The 20,600-nt window shown below is 36.0% G+C and overlaps 1 protein-coding gene across 2 annotated transcripts in view; it reads left to right on the top strand.

Annotated features, from left to right (window-relative positions):
* Positions 1-5,254, top strand: part of LOC110457295 (microphthalmia-associated transcription factor-like) — a 58,105-nt gene extending 52,851 nt beyond the window's left edge. For both annotated transcript variants that reach the window (XM_021508500.1, XM_021508501.1), the window contains exons 5-8: positions 698-866; positions 1,040-1,115; positions 3,604-3,751; positions 4,305-5,254. In XM_021508500.1, coding sequence (XP_021364175.1) covers positions 698-866; positions 1,040-1,115; positions 3,604-3,751; positions 4,305-4,604 — 693 coding nt within the window. In that variant the 3' untranslated portion in view covers positions 4,605-5,254. The remainder of the gene's footprint in view (positions 1-697; positions 867-1,039; positions 1,116-3,603; positions 3,752-4,304) is intronic.
* The last annotated feature ends 15,346 nt before the right edge of the window (positions 5,255-20,600 follow it).

Raw genomic sequence — 20,600 nt, 5'->3', positions numbered from 1 at the left:
ATACATGTTTTGCCTGATAAGAAATGCAGAATAAAAAGTTTAAGAATTGATTTTTTTGCTTGCATACGTCTCCAAATATTATAGAAACTGTAAAAAAAAAGTACTGAAATGTTTGATTTTTAGTCAGACAATATTTCCCTTTTTTGTGTCGCCTGCAACGTGAGGCGAAATATAGGCATTACTTTGTCGTTGGCGTCGGTTGCGTCGTCCAAAACAAGGTTTCCATGTGATAACTTGAGTTCCCTTGGGTTGATTGAACTCGAACTTGGTGCACATACTGCAAAAGTTTAAGTGCATTTTTGATGGAGTTATACCCCTTTTATTGCCAAATAAGGGCATTGTGTAGTACTTTTTTATTTTTTAATCAATTCCTTTCAATTTTTTTTACGGTAATACTAGAAGCAATTATGTTCAACATATATTACAGGTTTTTCTGTCGAGTTTCATTTTTCTGCGTTTTGGCATATCTGTTCACGCGATAACTCAAGCAAAAACACCTTTCTTACTAAAAGTGTGGAATTCTTGTATTTTTTTCTAAAAATTTGAAGATCTCAAACTTTCTTTTTGTCCATTGAAATACCAGATTCCACTGTTTTTCCTTAACTTAGAAAATTATTATTTAGACAGATTAAAGTAAATAAGAAATATTGTGCATTTGACTCCACATTGATGTTTTATTACTACGATATATCTGCAGCTGCCGCAGTCCAACTTGGTTAACAATGTGCACGAGCTGACGGGTAATACAGAGTCATCTAATTCCTGTCCAGCTGCGTTCAGACGGGCCGAAACACCTCCTTTCATGTCGGAGGAAGAGTCCCGCATGTGGGCGAAAGACAGACAGAAGAAGGACAACCACAATATGAGTTAGTTTGTTTGTTAAATATTTAAAATATTATTGAATATAAATCATATTATGCATTTGTTGAAAACAAATACGGTGAAAAATATTTAAGTAATTTCTGTATAAGCAGATCTTATGTACAAGTGAGTGTCAAAACTAAAACTCAAACTCATTGTCAAATGTTTTCATTTGTAGTTGAAAGAAGAAGACGATTTAATATAAATGACAGAATAAAAGAGCTTGGAACACTGCTGCCAAAGACTATTGATCCGTAAGTTGACTTCATCCTTATCGCTTCTTGGTTTGTCAATCAGAAAAAAAACTTAAATCTTCTGGAGCTATAAGAGCTTAACCCAGAGTGTCTCTAAATAACTTGAAAATATAATTGTCTTTGAAGAGAGACACCAGTCTTTCACAGCTGTACTTCCCTGCATGCTGTCACTCATTTTTACAGATGGGTAGACTTGAACAATCAGAGTTAAGTACAAAGTGCACAATAAACATTGATAAAATCTAGAACTTTTAGTCCGTGGTCAGTTACTCTACCGAGATAGCTGTGTTTCATCTATACATCGGTAATCTGATTGATGTACTATTTTGACCATCCCACCTGTGTGTTGTTGACCCTTTGAACATTCATGGCTTTAATGAAGCTGGGGAACAGCTGGACATAATCAATAATGAACGATACAATCATTCAAATTTTCAGAGTTCAACTTGAGAAAATGAGAAACAACCAAGAACTGGTTCTGTGAACAAAGTGCAATTTGCCCATGAAGTTTTATATGATCATAAAGAATTTATGATAAATTTGACTCACTGTCTTGAAAATGTCAAAAATAACCTGAACATGGGCTTATAACAAGGTTAACTACAGTACAAACATGGGCTTATAACATGGTTAACTACAGTACAACATGGGCTTATAACAGGGTTAACTACAATACAAACACGGGCTTATAACAGGGGAAACTACAGTACAAACATGGGGTTATAACAGTGTTAACTACAGTACAAACATGGGCTTATACCAGGGTGAATTACAATACAAACATGGGCTTATAACAGGGTTAACTACAATACAAACACGGGCTTATAATAGGGTAAACTACAGTACAAACATGGGGTTATAACAGTGTTAACTACAGTACAAACATGGGCTTATAACAGGGCGACCTACAGTACAAACATGGGCTTATAACGGTGAACTACAGTACAAACGTGCGCTTATAACAGGGTGAACTACAGTACAAACATGGGCTTATAACAGGGTGACCTACAGTACAAACATGGGCTTATAACGGTGAACTACAGTACAAACGTGCGCTTATAACAGGGTGAACTACAGTACAAACATGGGCTTATACCAGGGTGAACTACAGTACAAACATGGGCTTATAACAGGGTGAATTACAATACAAACATGGGCTTATAACAGGGTAAACTACAGTACAAACATGGGCTTATACCAGGGTGAATTACAATACAAACATGGGCTTATAACAGGGTGAACTACAGTACAAACATGGGCTTATAACAGGGTGAACTACAGTACAAACATGGGCTTATAACAGGGTTAACTACAGTACAAACATGGGCTTATAACAGGGTAAACTACAATACAAACATGGGCTTATAACAGGGTTAACTACAGTACAAACATGGGCTTATAACAAGAGAATTACAGTCATTGATCAAAGGTGATTCTAGTCAATGACCTCTCCATTTGACAGCCATGTGTAACAGCTGTTTACGATAGTGTCAGACAAAACACCCCCGAGTGTAAACATTTAAGTTCATTATTACTCATGTTTCGGGTCAACATTTTGTAGATGTCTGTCTCGGTAATTAATTGTGATATATCGCCTTTGTTACTCCTGTCCTACGTGGCTAGTTTACGATTTTAATAAATCAGTAAATGACTATGTACTAGTTTGACACTAACAATAGTGATCGTCAAAGCCAGTTCAATTATTAAAATAATAGTATATTTGTTTTCAGTGTGTCCAGTTTCTTTATTCGTCCCTCAGAATTATTTGTCCCCTATAGGACTATCAGTACATCCTAAGTCGACTATAGGGTAGCCCTCGATCAGTCTATCAGACTGTTTCAGTGTGTTCTGTTTTTTTTTTCATTATTAGCCCCCTATCAGACCATCCGTACAACCAGTTGGGACAATAGGGCTGCCCTCAGCCTGTCACTGTGTTCTGTTTTGGTTTTTTCTTCATCAGAATTATTAGCCCCCTATCAGACTATCAGTACATTATATGTGGACTATAGGGTAGCCTTCAGTCTCTCAGACTGTTTAAGTGTGTTCTGGTTTTTTTTTCTCCAACAGAATTATTAGCCCCCTATCAGACTATCTGTATAACCGGTCAGGACAATAGGGTAGCCCTCAGTCTCTCAGACTGTTTAAGTGTGTTCTGGTTTTTTTTTCTCCATCAGAATTATTAGCCCTCTATCAGACTATCAGTACATTATATGTGGACTATAGGGTAGCCCTCAGTCTCTCAGGCTGTTTTAGTGTGTCGGACCAACCAAACTTGATATGTGCATTGATGTTCAAAGCGGGGCACAGGCGAGACATATCAATCCAAATTGCTTGTGTATATTGTTTAAACTTTTAACAGAAAGAAAAATGAAGTAAAATATGAAAACTTCTTAACATGTATTTTGAATGAACCTATTCGGTGATAAGATATTAAAACTCACGTGTTTGTGATTGTAAGGGAATGTAAACCTGAATCTCTATTATACAGGGATTTGCGACAGAATAAAGGCACCATTCTCAAGGCTTCTGTAGATTACATTAGGAGGCTAAAGAAGGACCAGGAGAGGAACCGACAGCTAGAGGACCGACAGCGTGGCTTGGAACAGACCAACAGGAAGATGCTTCTCCGCATCCAGGTAAACAAATCTAACTTGCTTATCAGCGCCTCGGCAAAATTTAATCCTCCAACAGTTTAAAAGTGGAAATGTGCTTATCGTTGATTTCTGTAATTTCTTTTATAGCTTTTTAAAAGTGAAAAAATAGCTTGAGATGTCTTTCACATCAGTGAGAATGTGCTCAAAATATATTTCTTTTTTAACTTAATGACTTACTAAAACCTTTTTTAATTTAGTGACTTAATAAAACACTTTCCAGGCATTATGGGTTATTGATCAAAATAACATTTCTCTTTTGTGTGCATGATGTCAAGAGGAATATTAAATTCTTTTTATCTTTTTTCAATATTTCGTAAGCTGCCGGGAATATATATCATCCAATCTTTTCTTTCTTAAAAAATGAATAATTAAGAAACCATTATTTATATCATGATTTAAATCATGTTCACAAAAAAACCCAAAAGAGCTTATAAAGTCCTTCAAATCATCGCGATTTGTAAGAATGGTTATACACTACTCGATGATCTACACTTTTATAAGCTGTATGCTGACATCACGTTTCATTCTGTTTCAGCAATTGGAGCTTCTCATGCAAGCACAGGGCATGACCTCCGGCATGCAAGACGATATTGACAACTTCATCATGCAAAGCAATGCATCTCATCAGATTCAACAGCAGCAAAACATTTCAATGACTCTGACTAACACACAAAATTTGTCACCAGCCGTTACCTTGGCGCCACTAGAGACACATAGTCAGACTCATCATCTGTTGGACGATTTAATGGACGATACATCTCCGTTGGGTATTGACCCAATGCTGTCTTCACAACCCGTCAGTCCGAACGACATGGATGACTCAGAAGAACTGTGATTAAACTTTGTTAATTATGATTGTTTTGTATATATATACAGTTCAGACAGACCAGATTGAGATCACCGACTTTTAGGTTTGTTGTGTGCTCTGAAGTACGAAGGTATCCCAATGAATGCCGCCCCAATAGTGCTAGCACACAGAGGTATATCTGTCTGGCAGAGTTTCTTAAAATGGCAATTTTACAATGAAACAATGCAAGTTCTTGGAGCCACATTTTGCAAGTTAAACATATTCAAAGAATATGTTCAGATGTCAAAATGTCTGGTAAGTTGAATGGATACTGAGAGAAGTGGATGTAAGATAAGGTATTTTGTAGTATTGTGTGTCTAGTTACATTGTACCAGAACATACACAGCCAAATACGCTTTTGATGCACAACAAAGAGCTCATCAGTAAGCCATTTGGCACATACTAGGGGCTGATTTGTTATGAATGTGTGTGTTTTCTGTAAATACACACATGTACAGGTAAACTGTGAATACACATGTGTACAGTTAAACTGTGAATACGCATGTGTACAGGTAAACTGTGAATACTCATGTGTACAGTTAAACTAAAATACACATGTGTACCGGTAAACTGTGAATACACATGTGGACAGGGAAACTGAATACACATGTGTACAGGTAAGCTGTGAATACACATGTGTACAGTTTAACTAAAATACACATGTGTACAGTTAAACTAAAATACAAATGTGTACAGTTAAACTGTGAATACGCATGTGTACAGGTAAACTGTGAATACGCATGTATACAGGTAAACTGAATACACATGGGTACAGGTAAACTGTGAATACACATGTACACAGGTCAACTGAATACACATGTGAACAGGTAAACTGTGAGTACACATGTTTACAGGTAAACTAAATTACACATGTGTACAGGTAAACTGAATACACATGTGGACAGGTAAACTGAATACACATGTGGACAGGTAAACTGAATACACATGTGTACAAGTAAACTGAATACACATGTGTACAGGGAAACTGTGAATACACATGTGTACAGATAAACTGTGAATGCACATGTGAACAGCTAAACTGTGAATACACATGTTTACTGGTAAACTAAAATACACATGTGTATAGGTAAACTGAATACACATGTGTTCAGGTAAACTGAATACACATGTGGACAGGTAAACTGAATACACATGTGTACAGGTAAACTGTGAATACACATGTGTACAGGTAAACTGTTAATACACCTTTGTACAGGTAAACTAAAATACACATGTGTACAGGTAAACTGTGAATACACATGGGTACAGGTAAACTATAAATACACACGTGAGCAGGTAAACTGAAAATACATGTGTACATGTAGTCAGCGGGAAACTCTGTACAGGTAAACTGTAGGTACTTCTGTACAGGTAAGCTGAAGGTACATGGTTACAGGTAAACTGAAGGTACATGGTTACAAGTAAACTGTAGGTAAATGCACGTGTGTAAAGAAAAAAACCAGTAAGAATACCTCTGTTTAGATAAACTGTTAAACATACCTGTACAGGTAAAAATTGTAAATACGATATGCAAGAAAGCTTTTAACAGTTTGTTTTTTTCATCCTGAAGAAGACTGGCTCTTCTACATAAACTTGTGATAAAAATAACAATGTTGAACAGGTTTTACAGTACATAGCTTCACCTCTTCATTACTCCACCCACTCAAGTCATAATTACTTCACACAAGTGGTAGTTTGTTTGTGAAACGTGTTAGAGGTGTATTTTAAGTTTTTTACAACCCTTTTCAAGTTGAGAACCGATGCATGATTAAATGGAGTTAACCAACTGGAAGAGTATGGTAGTTTTTTAGAAGGTGCGTTGAGTTGACTGCCGATGTCAGTGATAGGATCTCTAGATAAAATCAGCATCTCGGTGCTAAATGCTATTTTTTTCTTTTTTTTTCTTTTGGCCACCACCAAAAGTAAGCCACCTGTCAATATATATACATATATATATATATAGATATATACCACCATTTTTTATCTGTTTTTATTCCCTTTTTGTTTTTAGAAATTTGTGATAAGTTTAACAGGAGATAAAAGCTGTTAGAGTGATTTATTGATAATAAGATCTCTGGCCGGCACTCTTCTTTGTTTTATTTGTCGTCTCGGAACTCGATACTTGGATGTTGTGTGTTCATGAAGGTACGGAAATAAACTGTAAAAAATTCAAACCGTGTTTTAAAGAGTTGGGTCATAAAACATTTCATGAGATGGCCATTAAATTGTCAATATTCAGTCACATGTGACAGCCAGAAGTTTTCAATTAATAATCAGCTTGTTGACTTTTTTTACAATTTTTTTTTTTTATAATACAAACCATTATTGATTTGACAAGTGAGAGCCCAGTTGTTATAACCTTATTTTATTACATGCATATACTTGAGACATTTAAAAAAAAACGTCAATTATTCCGTAAATTAAAAAAAAAAAAAAATGTCATGTATGTATGAAATATCAGACATACAGAAACATGTATGAGTATATATATATGCTGGAGTTGTATCAATATTTTTTTAATATTTATTTTTTAAGAGAGAAAAGAATACAATGACCAGAGAAAATATGTCTCTTTTAGAGTACTGAAGTATTAAGGTAAAGACTTGTTACTGTACAGATAAAATACACCAGCATATATATATGATGTTAATTATTATCTAAAACTTACATTTCGTGTAAACTTATTTTCATGTTCTTCCGACAACAAATTCACAACAACTAATTGACAAGGTTTGGTTTGTTAGTGTTTTATGTCCCATTAACAGCTATGGTCATTTAAGGATTTGCCAGGTTTTGGTCATGGAGGAAAACCGGATTACCCGGAGAAAAATTACTGACCTGCTGCCAGTACCTGGCAACTGTCCTGTATAAGCCTCCAACCCATACCCAAGTGGTGAAGGCCTTGTGATCGTAGACGGTCGGACGCCTTAACCACTTGGGATTTTAATACAGGAAAGGAAATACAACAGCCATAAGTTAGTTATTTCAGGTAGAGAGTCCCTCAACTTTTCCAGCATAGACAGACTATGGAGAGTAATTTTCCTGTGAAATTAATGTAATTGATGCATAGCATTTTAGGGCAGTTGAAATTGAATGGAAAATAATCGGTAGTGCTACAGATATAGGTATTAGCATATCCGACATACACCCTGACAAGTAGCCCACAGTTTAAGCACCTTGTTTGATTAATGGAGAGGTCTAGGGTTCAAATCCCAATGGCAGCGGTGTTTTCGTGAAAAAGAAAATTATAAGATATAATTCTTTTGAATTTAACTCTTTTATGTAAAAGAGCAAACAACTCTGAGTCAGAAAGCTCTCCTTCATTGGAGATCAAAAAGAACGCTGACACCCTCTACCTTTACTTTGTTTGAATACAATTTGACAAGATCTTTGAATTGGGGAATGCCTGTCCTTGCAAATGAACATGAGAATAACATAGCACGAAATACAGTAGATTTACGGTATTGAATGGTCTGTAAATAGTTTCGTTATATACTCACGCTTAACATTGTTGTATAATATTCATTACAAATTTCTATTTTTATATTTATTCACCAATTCCATGTAAATACATATGACAATAGTTTGTTTGATGCAAGAAATCAATGTTTTGTACATAACTGTTTCTATTGTTTTAAAATGTTTGATTTCTCCTACAAAAAAAAAAGAAATGAAAAAAGGAGGTTTGCTTTCTCTTTTGGGGGATACGCCTACACTCTCCTTTGTGTTTAGCTAATCCAGAACACGAGCTCATTACAAGTGAAATAGGGTAACAGTTTTTATTTTTAACTTTTACCTTTAACCATAAGATCTTTCTCCAATTATGTTATTCTACAAAGGTCAAAAACAATCATTTTTCTTTTTATATAAACTAAGGAAAATTGTTACTAGTAAAAGCTGAAATAGCAAACATTTGGATAGCTCATATTTTACAATTTTGTTTTAAGAAAATATAACATTTTAAAAATGTTGTAGATTTGATTTTTGTCTGATGTGAGCAACTTGGTTTTAATAGTTTGAATTAGATAGGAATTCCACATTATTTACCTTGGATATTTATGTACATTTTAAACACAACATACAAGAAAAGACAGATAATTTCTAGAACTAATTTATTCAATATTTCTTAGATTTCTGAGCATATCTCAGCACCACTTACAGACTTTCTTTCGGCTGCAAACAAACTTTTTCTCTAGGCTGCAAACAAAATATTTCTCTGGACAGCAAACAAACTATTTCTCTGGACCGTAAACAAACTATTTCTCTGAACCACAAACAAATTATGTCTGGACCGCAAAAAAACCCCATTTCTCTGGACCGCAAACAAACTATTTCTCTGGACTGCAAACAAACTATTTCTCAGGACTGCAAACATACTATTTCTCTGGAACGCAAACAAACTATTTCTCTGGACTGTCAAATGCTAGGTATGTTAGCAGCCACATAACACACTCGTTGTATGACAAAAGTGCAAAATTGAATATTCTTTGTGAGTGGTTGGATATATATTGGTTGATATAGACAAGGTTGTCTGTTCTTTGGGGGTGGGGAAAGCGTTTTTAATTACTTGTTTACCAAGTGATGAGTTTTATGTTTCAAGCAAAAATAATAATAAAGACTGAAAAATAATGAGAAAGAAGGGAAAGTGCAATGTTAAAGTGCTATGTCTTTTATTGATAATTCTTTTTTATTCTAATGTTAAGAATACAAATTTGAAATATAAAATACTCAATTAGATTGTTTTAAGGAAATAAAGATTTTAGCTGTTCTGATAAAACATTATGTATTTACAGTTAATTTATACATGACATGTTCTGGTGCACTTTCACCGATGAAATGAGGGTTAATGCTAACAGTTTTAGTTCTGTCTCTGAAGACTCGTTGCTATGTCCGTCACATTTAAAGTGGAATAAAAGATATATGTGTGAGTGGGCTTATTAGTGTGTGCGAGTGTGTATGTGTTTCTTGAGTGATAGGAAGTGTCTGAAATTTTGCCCTGATTGGGTAACAAATTAGAATTCAAGATGTAGCTCTGCTGTCTGTGGATTTAATTCCGATTTGTAACGCCAAGCCAGTACAAGGGTGTAAATTTTTTATCATTTATATATGTATATTTGAGAAAATTTCTTCCTTATGGTGTAGCTTTAACAACAAATCCTAACAAAAAAATCATTGCCATCTACTTTTCTGAAAAAAATGATGACATTTTACATTGAAAAGTTATAATTGATGATGATTATCATTGTGAAAAAATATCTTTTTACCTTTTTGCAATTGTCATCATTGGATTTTGAAAACTGTCATTATTTTATTTTTTCATTTTCACAGTTGAAGCAATATTCATGTAAAACCCCTTTTTTCGCCGTCTCCCAATAATGAGCACACAGGCTTGATAGATAGGATTTTAACCTGGTTACTTGTTGTGGAAAGTGATGTATCACAATCACTTACTGGTTGTGCTACATAACCTTTCTATAATTTATACTTACCAACCTGAAGAAATACAGTCATAATTTGTATAGTCCGACTGCAACGACCTGTCGTGTTGACCTCCGATAACTTTACTGATAACACACAAGTGATATTAATATACTTTGTATAAGTAGATCTATTGTTCAAAGATATCACCCACGTTACATGTGCAAGAGTCCTATTGTCCCACAGTGTGTATGCCTTACTTAATACACATTATTTTATAGAAGGTTGACAAACTTAAAAACAAAATTAATGCAATTGCTAATATGAATATTCCATATAAAGGTTTTAAAGCATGACAGGTCATTTTTGTCCAAATATACAAATATGTCACATTTATGATGTTTATTAAATTAATTAGAATAGGTTTTACATTTAGATAGGTTTCAGAAGTGTATATATCATCCACTGTCAATATATCACGTTAGACATTTTGCAGAATGAGAGTAATAAAAGATAAGAAAAAAACAATGAATTGTTTTTGTTTATCTATGCAAATATTTTCTAATTAATGAGAAGAAATTTTTGTTTCATCTAGAAGTTTATCAAGGACAACACACCATTTTTACACCGTTGTCCCTCCGTCCGTCGTCCGTGTGTCAAGCGTCAACTTTTTAGTTAAACAACTTCTTTTCAGTAACCAAAAGGCCTAGGATGATGATATTTGGCCAGTAGCATCCTGGAATCAAGGGCTACCAAGTTTGTTCAAATGAATGACCTTCATCCATTTTCAAGGTCACAGGGGTCAAATATGTTAAAATATTTGAATGACCTCTTCTGAAGAACCAAGAGGCCTAGGGTGATGATATTTGGCCAGTAACATGCTGGAATGAAGAGCTACCAAGTTTTTTCAAACAAATGACCTTCACCCATTTTCAAGGTCACATGGGTCAAATATGTTTAAAACCTTTAAACAACTTCTTTTCAGTAACCAAAAGGCCTAGGATGATGATATTTGGCCAGTAGCATCCTGGAATCAAGGGCTACCAAGTTTGTTCAAATGAATGACCTTCATCCATTTTCAAGGTCACAGGGGTCAAATATGTTAAAATATTTGAATGACCTCTTCTGAAGAACCAAGAGGCCTAGGGTGATGATATTTGGCCAGTAACATGCTGGAATGAAGAGCTACCAAGTTTTTTCAAACAAATGACCTTCACCCATTTTCAAGGTCACATGGGTCAAATATGTTTAAAACCTTTAAACAACTTCTTTTCAGTAACCAAAAGGCCTAGGATGATGATATTTGGCCAGTAGCATCCTGGAATCAAGGGCTACCAAGTTTGTTCAAATGAATGACCTTCATCCATTTTCAAGGTCACAGGGGTCAAATATGTTAAAATATTTGAATGACCTCTTCTGAAGAACCAAGAGGCCTAGGGTGATGATATTTGGCCAGTAACATGCTGGAATGAAGAGCTACCAAGTTTTTTCAAACAAATGACCTTCACCCATTTTCAAGGTCACATGGGTCAAATATGTTTAAAACCTTTAAACAACTTCTTCTGAATACACAAGAGGGAAAGGATAATGTTATTTGGCCAGTAACATGCTGGGATGAAGGGCTACCAAGTTTGTTCAAACAAATGACCTTCACCCATTTTCAAGGTCACAGAGGTCAAATATGTTTAAAACCTTTAAAACTACTTCTTCTCAATAACCAAGAGGCTGATGGTTATGATATTTGACCTGTAGCATGCTGGGATGAAGCGCTACCAAGTTTGTTAAAATGAATGACATTGACAATAATTCAAGGTCACAATGGTCAAATATGTTTAAAACCTTTAAACAACATCTTTTCAATAACCAAAAGTCCTAGGATGACGCTGTTTGGCCAGTAGTGTGCTAGGATGAAGGACTACCAAGTTTATTCATACGAATGACCTCGACATAAATTAAAGGTCACAGGTGTCAAATATGTTTAAAACCTTTAAACGACCTCTTCTCAATAAGCAAAAGGCTAAGGATGATGATATTTGGCCATTAACATCCTGGGATTAAGGACTACCAGCTTTTTTCAAATGAATGACCTTCGCCCATATGCAAGGTCACAGTGGTCAATATATGTTTAAATCTTTAAATGACTTGTTCTGTATAACCAAAAGGTCCAGGGTAATGATATTTTGCCAGAAGCATGCTTGGTTGGACGACTATAAACTCTGTTTAACCTTATGTCCTTGTTTGACATTCAAGGTCACAGGCGTCATATGTTTAAATCTTTTAATAGGTTCTTATGAGTCAAACACTGATATTCTGCCTGTAGCTGTATTTTAGTCCACTTTAAAAATTATTTGTGAGATCAATACCAGGTAAGCAATTCAGGCCCATTGGGCCTCTTGTTAAATCACCTGAGCTTTATTAGGTCACCTAAGCTTTAGCTCAAGTGACCTATTGCTATCCGTCTTCGTCCGTCGTCGTCCGTCGTCCGTAACATGGCGTCCGTCATGCGTCGTCCGTTAACATTTTACATTTTCAACTTAAGCTGAAATACTGGCAAAGGAATTTCATTAATATTTCATGGGAATGTTACTGACATCTCCCTGACCAAGTGTTGTTATTTTTCGGGTCGATCAGAAATCCAATATGGCCGCCACGGCCGCCATTTTGAAAAACTATTTCAAACTTAAAGTCAAGTTCTGCTGGGCCGATTGAACTAAAACTTGGTAGGAATTATCGACTCATGGTCCTGACAAAGTTTTTTTTCTTTCGGGTCGATCAGAAATACAATATGGCCGCCACGGCCGCCATTTTAAAAAACTATTTCAAACTTAAAGGCAAGTTCTGCTGGGCCGATTGAACTGAAACTTTGTAGGAATGATTGACTCATGGTCCTGACAAAGTGTTGTTAATTTTCGGGTCGATCAGAAATACAATATGGCCGCCACGGCCGCCATTTTGAAAAACTATTTCAAACTTTAAATCAAAGTTCTGCTAGGCCGATTGAACTGAAACTTTGTAGGAATGATCGACCCATGGTCCTGGCAAAGTGTTGTTGTTTTGCGGTTCTATCAGAAATTCAATATGGCTGACACGGCTGCCATTTTGTAAAACTATTTCAAACTTAAAGTCAAGTTCTGCTAGGCCGATTGAACTGAAACTTTGTAGGAATGATCGACTCATGGCCCTGACAAAGTTTTGTTATTTTTCGGGTCGATCAGAAATACAATTTGGCTGCCATGGCCGCTATTTTGAAAATACCTATTTCAAACTTTAAAACAAGTTCTAATAGGCCGATCTAACTGAAAATCGGTCTAGAAAAGATCAGCTCATGGTCCTGACAAACTTGAGTTAACGTTATACTTAACTATTTTTTACTCAAATTGGTACATATTTCAACAACAAAAATAAATACTGTAGGACTCAGGTGACCGTTAAGGCCCATGGGCCTCTTGTTAGTTCTCTTTTGGTGTTTATTTAACTTCAAAAATAGTGTATTGGACAATGGATGAAGGGCTGAGAATTGATCCAACACCAATCAAAAGGCATAGAAAAGTGACTGGAATATAAATGCGATATATAAGGAATTCATTCAATGAAAAAGGCTTTTCTCGGATTACCTGTAGAAGTTGAGCCCAATGCCAGGGTCATATGCTCCTTTGTTGAGATTTTTTAACTCTTTTGATACATATTTTCTTCAATCGTAAACTCTACACTGAGATGGTAGTTTTCAAAGTAAGAAAGGGCTACTTTCTGTAGGTGTTTCTGATAAAACAAAAACGGAAAACGAGGGATGCTAAATTGATGTTGTTTATTTGGAATGTCTTTCACTTCTGCTCATTAATTGGTGTTACTTGATGGAAGTGAGGCATTGTCTGTTGACAAATGATGTATACCTTCCAAGGAATTAATTTTCATAGTTTCATATAATAATTTTGTTGACCTATAGTCAAATTTTCCTTAAAAAATCAAAAGGGGTTTTGGTAATATCTGGTAAAGGGCGCCCCATATTGTTAAGTATCGGTTTGAGCTCATATATGAAGGTGCGTCGTCCGTCATCTCATATGTTGTCCGTCAACTTTTGCATTTTAAGTATCCCCGTACCACTGCCAAAAACTGTAACTATTCATCGGAACACTTTTTGCCTGCACGACTAGAGCCTTGCTGAATCGTTTCCTGAAAGAATAATCATACCTTACAGACTTTTTCTAAATACGAAAAAAAATAATAATAATAATAATAATTAAGATACGGATAAAGAGGCCGAGTGTTTGCCTGCATTCATTATTTATCCTATCGTATATATCCCATTGAGACATTTTTTTAAAAAAGAAATGAAGATGAAATAAAGAAAAATATAATCAACAACAGTGATCTGAATGTAAAAAAACAGAGGCTATACCGGAATTCGAACCCAGGTCTTCCAATTATTATACTGTCTTTCTAACTGAGTGAGCTACCTAGTTAACGGAAGTGTCGACCTGGTCCAGCTATAGCCGAAACAAAACTAAGGGGTGGTTACTGTACATACGAAAAACCAAGGTGCAGTGGCCCAGGACAGGGATTCTTAATCAGCATCTCATAGGCTACTGAGCAGAATTCAGCAAAGTTGTGTTATAGCAACCTTAGTCCATTGGAATCAAAAACCTTACAATACGCTCATTAATCAAAGATCGATTATGACATAAGATATATAGACTAGATATATTATGTCATAATCGATCTTTGGCTAATGAGCATGCTAAACACCTTAATAATAATATTTATTCAGGTAAAATAGGCATATTATTACAAGATATCACAATTTAGAATAAAACATTTAATTAATTAAGATCACAATGCAGCTTGTAAATAAAAAAGGATATTTTGTATTAAGACTGAGAATAAGAATAGATCTATCATAATAAAAGGTTTCTTAATTCAATCCTTGACATATATCACAGAGTATAAAAATCTAAAGAAAGTCTAATTCACTGTGAAAAAGCAGATATTACTATAATTTTATTTTTAGTACATGAAGGTAGATATAAATAAGTCGCATAATAGGAGTGGTGTGTGCCATTTACCTAGGAATACCCATAAAAGCCACAAACTGGCCTAAATGATCCTGGGGCTGAGGGGTTAGATGCTTTAAAATACATATCCCAACTATTGTGCAGGTTTCGACTAAATTGTGGTGATAGCATACTAAGAATTAGCTGTATTTAGACGACTTTAGAAATACTCTAACTTCAGCATGGGCGCGGATTTAGGAGGGGGGGAGCACCCCCGGCCCCGGCCCCCCCCCCCCACCCACCCCCTTTTGGCGGCGGACTGACCTTTTCCGGGCCGGCCCGAAATGGTCTGATCGGCCGGGAATGGAAACATATTAACATTTTAAAATGCATCAAATAATGCACGGAGCTTGTATAAAAATTCTCGGCCCCCCACCCTTTTAGGAAATCTGGATCCGCCCCTGCAGCATGTTCTTGCTCCACGTTCTCATACCAGTATGGTATATGGTATGGGGGTGGTATGGGAGGAGTTCCCATAGGTGGGAAAAACACAATTCTACGAGGCCCTGTATTGACATAGCAACACTATTTTATCAGAGTGAAATTTAAAAAAAAAAATTTTTTTTAGCTCACCTGGGCCAAGTGAGCTTATGCCGTGGCGTGTCGTCCGTCCGTCCGGAGAAATTTGTTCAAATGAATGACCTTTGCCCATATTCAAGGTCACATGAGGCAATTGTCTTAAAAACCTTTAAACGACTTCTTCTGAATTACCAAAATGTCTAGGGTGATGATATTTGGCCAGTAGCATGCTGGGATGAAGGGCTACCAGTTTTTAAAATAAATGACCTTAACCCATATTCAAGGTCACAGGGGTCAAATATGTTAAAAAAATTAACGACTTCTTCTGAATGACCAAAATGCACTGGGTGATGATATTTGGCCAGTAGCATGCTGGGATGAAGGGCTATCAAGTTTGTTCCAATTAATGACCTTCACTCATATTCCAGATCACAGGGGTCAATTGTCTAAAATAGAACTTTAAAAACTTCTTCTGAATAACCTAGAGGATCAGGATGTTGATATTTGGTCAGAAGCATGGTGGGATGAAGGGCTACCAAGTTTGTAAAAAAGAATGACCTTGACTCATATTCAAGGTTAAAGGGGTCAATTATATTTAAAATCTTAAAACAACTTCTTTTGAATAACCAAAAGGCCCAGGATGTTGATATTTAACCAGTATCTTGCTAGGATTAAGGGCAACTAAGTTTGTTTAAATGAATGACCTTCACCCATATTCAAGGTCACATGGGTCAAATAGGTTAAATATCTTTAAACGACTTTTCCTGAATAACCATGAGGCCCAGAAAGTTGATATTTGGCCATTAGCATGTTTGAATGAAGGGCTACCAGGTTTGTTCAAATGAATGACCTCGATTCATATTTAAGGTCACATGGGTCAAATATATTAGAAACTTTAAATGACTTCCTCTGAATAACCCAAATGCCCAGGGTAATGATATTTGGCCAGAAGCAAACTGAGATGAAGGGCTACCAGTTTGTTAAAATAAATGATCTTCACCCATATTCAAGGTCACAGGGGTCAAATATGTTAAAGAAATAACGACTTCTTCTGAATAACCAAAATGCACTGGGTGATGATATTTGGCCAGTAGCATGCTGGGATAAAGGGCTATCAAGTTTGTTCCAATGAATGACCTTCACTCATATTCCAGATCACAGGGGTCAATTGTCTAAAATGGAACTTTAAAAACTTCTTCTGAATAACTTNGAATAACCAAAAGGCCCAGGATGTTGATATTTAACCAGTATCTTGCTAGGATTAAGGGCTACTAAGTTTGTTTAAATGAATGACCTTCACCCATATTCAAGGTCACAGGGGTCAAATAGGTTAAATATCTTTAAACGACTTTTCCTGAATAACCATGAGGCCCAGAAAATTGATATTTGGCCATTAGCATGTTTGAATGAAGGGCTACCAGGTTTGTTCAAATGAATGACCTCGATTCATATTTAAGGTCAAATATATTAAAAACTTTAAATGACTTCCTCTGAATAACCCAAATGCCCAGGGTAATGATATTTGGACAGAAGCAAACTGAGATGAAGGGCTACCAGTTTGTTAAAATAAATGATCTTCACCCATATTCAAGGTCACAGGGGTCAAATATGTTAAAGAAATAACGACTTCTTCTGAATAACCAAAATGCACTGGGTGATGATATTTGGCCAGTAGCATGCTGGGATAAAGGGCTATCAAGTTTGTTCCAATGAATGACCTTCACTCATATTCCAGATCACAGGGGTCAATTGTCTAAAATGGAACTTTAAAAACTTCTTCTGAATAACCTAGATGACTAGGATGTTGATATTTGGTCAGAAGCATGGTGGGATGAAAGGCTACCAAGTTTGTAAAATAGAATGACCTTGACTCATATTCAAGGTCATAGGGGTCAATTGTCTAAAATGGAACTTTAAAAACTTCTCCTGAATAACCTAGAGGAACAGGTTGATTTATTTGGTCAGAAGCATGCTGGGATGAAGGGCTACCAAGTTTGTAAAAAATAATGACCTTGACTCATATTCAAGGTCAAAGGGGTCAAATATGTTTAAAATCTTTAAACAACTTCTTTTGAATAACCAAACGGCCCAGAATTTTTATATTTAACCAGTATCTTGCTAGGAATAAGGGCTACCAAGTTTCTTTAAATGAATGACCTTCACCCATATGCAAGGTCACATGGGTCAAATAGGTTTAATATCTTTAAACGACTTTTTCTGAATAACCATGAGGCCCAGAAAGTTGATATTTGGCCATTAGCATGTTTGAATGAAGGGCTACCAGGTTTGTTCAAATGAATGACCTCGATTCATATTCAAGGTCACAGGGGTCAAATATATTAAAAACTTTAAATGACTTCTTCTGAATAACCAAAATGCCCAGGGTAATGATATTTGGCCAGAAGCAAACTGAGATGAAGGGCTACCAAGTTTGTTAAAATGAATGACCTTTGCCCATATTCAAGGTCACAGGGTTCAATTGTCTTTAACACTTTTAAACGACTTCTTCTGAATTACCGAAATGTTAAGGGTGATGATATTTGGCCAGTAGCATGCTGGGATGAAGGGCTAAAATGTTTGTTCAAACAAATGACCATCGTCCATATTCAAGGTCACATGGGTCAGTTGTCTTGAAAACCTTTAAACGACTTCTTCTGTATAACCTAAAGGTTCAGGGTGATGTTGTTTGGCCAGAAGCATGTTGGCATGAAGGGCTACCAAGTTTGTTCAAACAATTGACCTTCGCTCATATTCAAAGTCAAAGGGGTCAAAGGGGTCAAATGTCTTAAAAACCTCTTAACGACTTCTTTTGTATAACCAAAAGATATGATATTTGGCTCGAAGGATGTCGGCATGAAGGGCTACAAAGTTTGTTCAAATGAATGACCTTCACTCATTATCAAGGTCACAGGGGTCAATTGTCTTAAAAACCTTTATACGACTTCTTTTGTATAACCAAAAGGTCCAGGGTAATGATGTTTGGCCAGAAGGATGTTGGCATGAAGGGATACGAAGTTTGTTTAAATGAATGACCTTTGCCCATATTCAGGGTCACAGGGGTCAAATATGTTGAAATCTTAAATTACATCGTTGATGTGAATAACCTCAACACACTTTCATGGTCACATCTGGTCCATAGTGCATAAATCTTTAAAAGTCATCTTCTCAATACACAATTTTATTATTCCACTTTTAAGGTTACAATTGTGAGATAAATACCAGGTGAGCGATGCAGATCCATCGGGCCTCTTGTTTGAGAAATACTTTAAAGGCCAATATAAAATATACTGTTTGCGATATTGTGACAATGGCTGACTTCCTCTGTTGTGTTCGGTGGCAAGTATTTTCCAGTAGACTAGGTATCTCTATTGAAAAATAACTGTCCCCGTCTGCTGGTCAATTGGTGGGTTTTTTCTTCATATGAAGCAGTATTTATTGATGGGCTTATCATGACTTGAAACAAAACTCTGGCCAAATCCACCAATTTCTCATTTAGTTATGTCGACTATGTGATTTCTTTGAATAGCAAGAAAATGATTGACCGCATCGATCGTGTATACTCTCCAGAGCTCAATATCAAGGACGCCACAGTCTCGTCTACATCAGCCGTTTCTTACGCAAAAGACAAACAGGGAAGACTTGTTACTAGTCTGTACGATAAGCGGGACTATTTTGACTCTCCAATGGTGAACATTCCCTTTATTGATCGTAACATTTCTGTTACCTCTTTCTACGGTGTTTTCATGTGACAGTGTTGTTGACCGACAAGATAACAACACAGAGTTTCCAAAGATGGAGGTTGATGACGACCATGGACACGTTTTATGGTCGCCATAGTAACATTTCGGTTTCCCCTTTCTACGGTGTTTTCATGTCGCAGTTGTTTTGGTATTCAAGAGCTTGCTCCGAATATCATGACTTCCGTGCAAGATGTCGACTGCTGACGGACAATATTACAACACAGAATTTCCAAAGATGGAGGTTGATGAAGACCATGGCCACGTTTCATGATCTCGCAGGCAAATATGCTATTTCTTTGTGTGATATGAAGCTCGATGTATTATATACATTACTTGGGATTAACATAGGGGTGTCGTAAGATAACTACTCTTCCGGAACACCTGGTCCTAATCTTTTTGTACCTTTTCAAGTTTCTCCGTGTAAATCTGTCCTTTGTTCATATACTGCCATTGTTTTGTCGATTTTAAGTTCGAATTATGGCTTTGCTGACATTTCACTTGTATTCTCCTTTTCTTTTGAATAAATAAAGGTTTGACTCTCCTTGATGCTGAGGAGTGGGTTCAAAAGCGGTCAAAATGGCCCATGTGCTTTAAACGATATAATTTTCCAATCTTCGACGATTTCAACCTCATTTCCAAAGTAGCGAGATGAGCGACTCAAAGCCATGTGGTCTCATGTTGTTTAAAGGATGTGACTATGTATGACAAGGTTCAGTTTGGAGTATGTGGATAAATATGTAAGAGACTTCTATATTTTGAATGAAGGACTATTGACAACCAATTGGTTTAATGAATTCCTTTTCCGAGAAATCCAATTGTCTGTCTGTTCATCAGCATCAAGTTTTCCTTTAAAACCCTTATAGACCAGAATGGTTGAGTGGATTTCGACTAAATTTAGCCAGGAATAACCATATGACTCCACACTTTGTAAATTGATAAGTATGTGAACCCCTCCCACTCGCCTCCACATGCAGAAAATGGGAAATAAAGTCTTTTTTTTTTAATTCCTCCTTGCATACCGATAACACATTTGCATTTTTTGTAAGTGTGCTCAAATAAGTAAATTTGTAAATTTCAACTAAAAATATAAATTAGAAAGGAAAACACTTCTCATTTCTAAACTACCTAAAACAACACTGACTTATTCCTCCATTTTATATAAACAATCTTGAAGTGACAATTGAATTTCTGTCATTTTTCATTCTTTTATATATGCCTGTTTAATTTACATTTGTTTCCAAAAACAGAAATGGTATTAT

The sequence above is a fragment of the Mizuhopecten yessoensis genome, unplaced genomic scaffold (genome assembly GCF_002113885.1).
Source record: "Mizuhopecten yessoensis strain PY_sf001 unplaced genomic scaffold, ASM211388v2 scaffold9073, whole genome shotgun sequence".
Taxonomy (NCBI): domain Eukaryota; kingdom Metazoa; phylum Mollusca; class Bivalvia; order Pectinida; family Pectinidae; genus Mizuhopecten; species Mizuhopecten yessoensis.
Note: the sequence above shows the minus strand (reverse complement) of the source record. Positions and strands in the feature narration are given on the sequence as shown.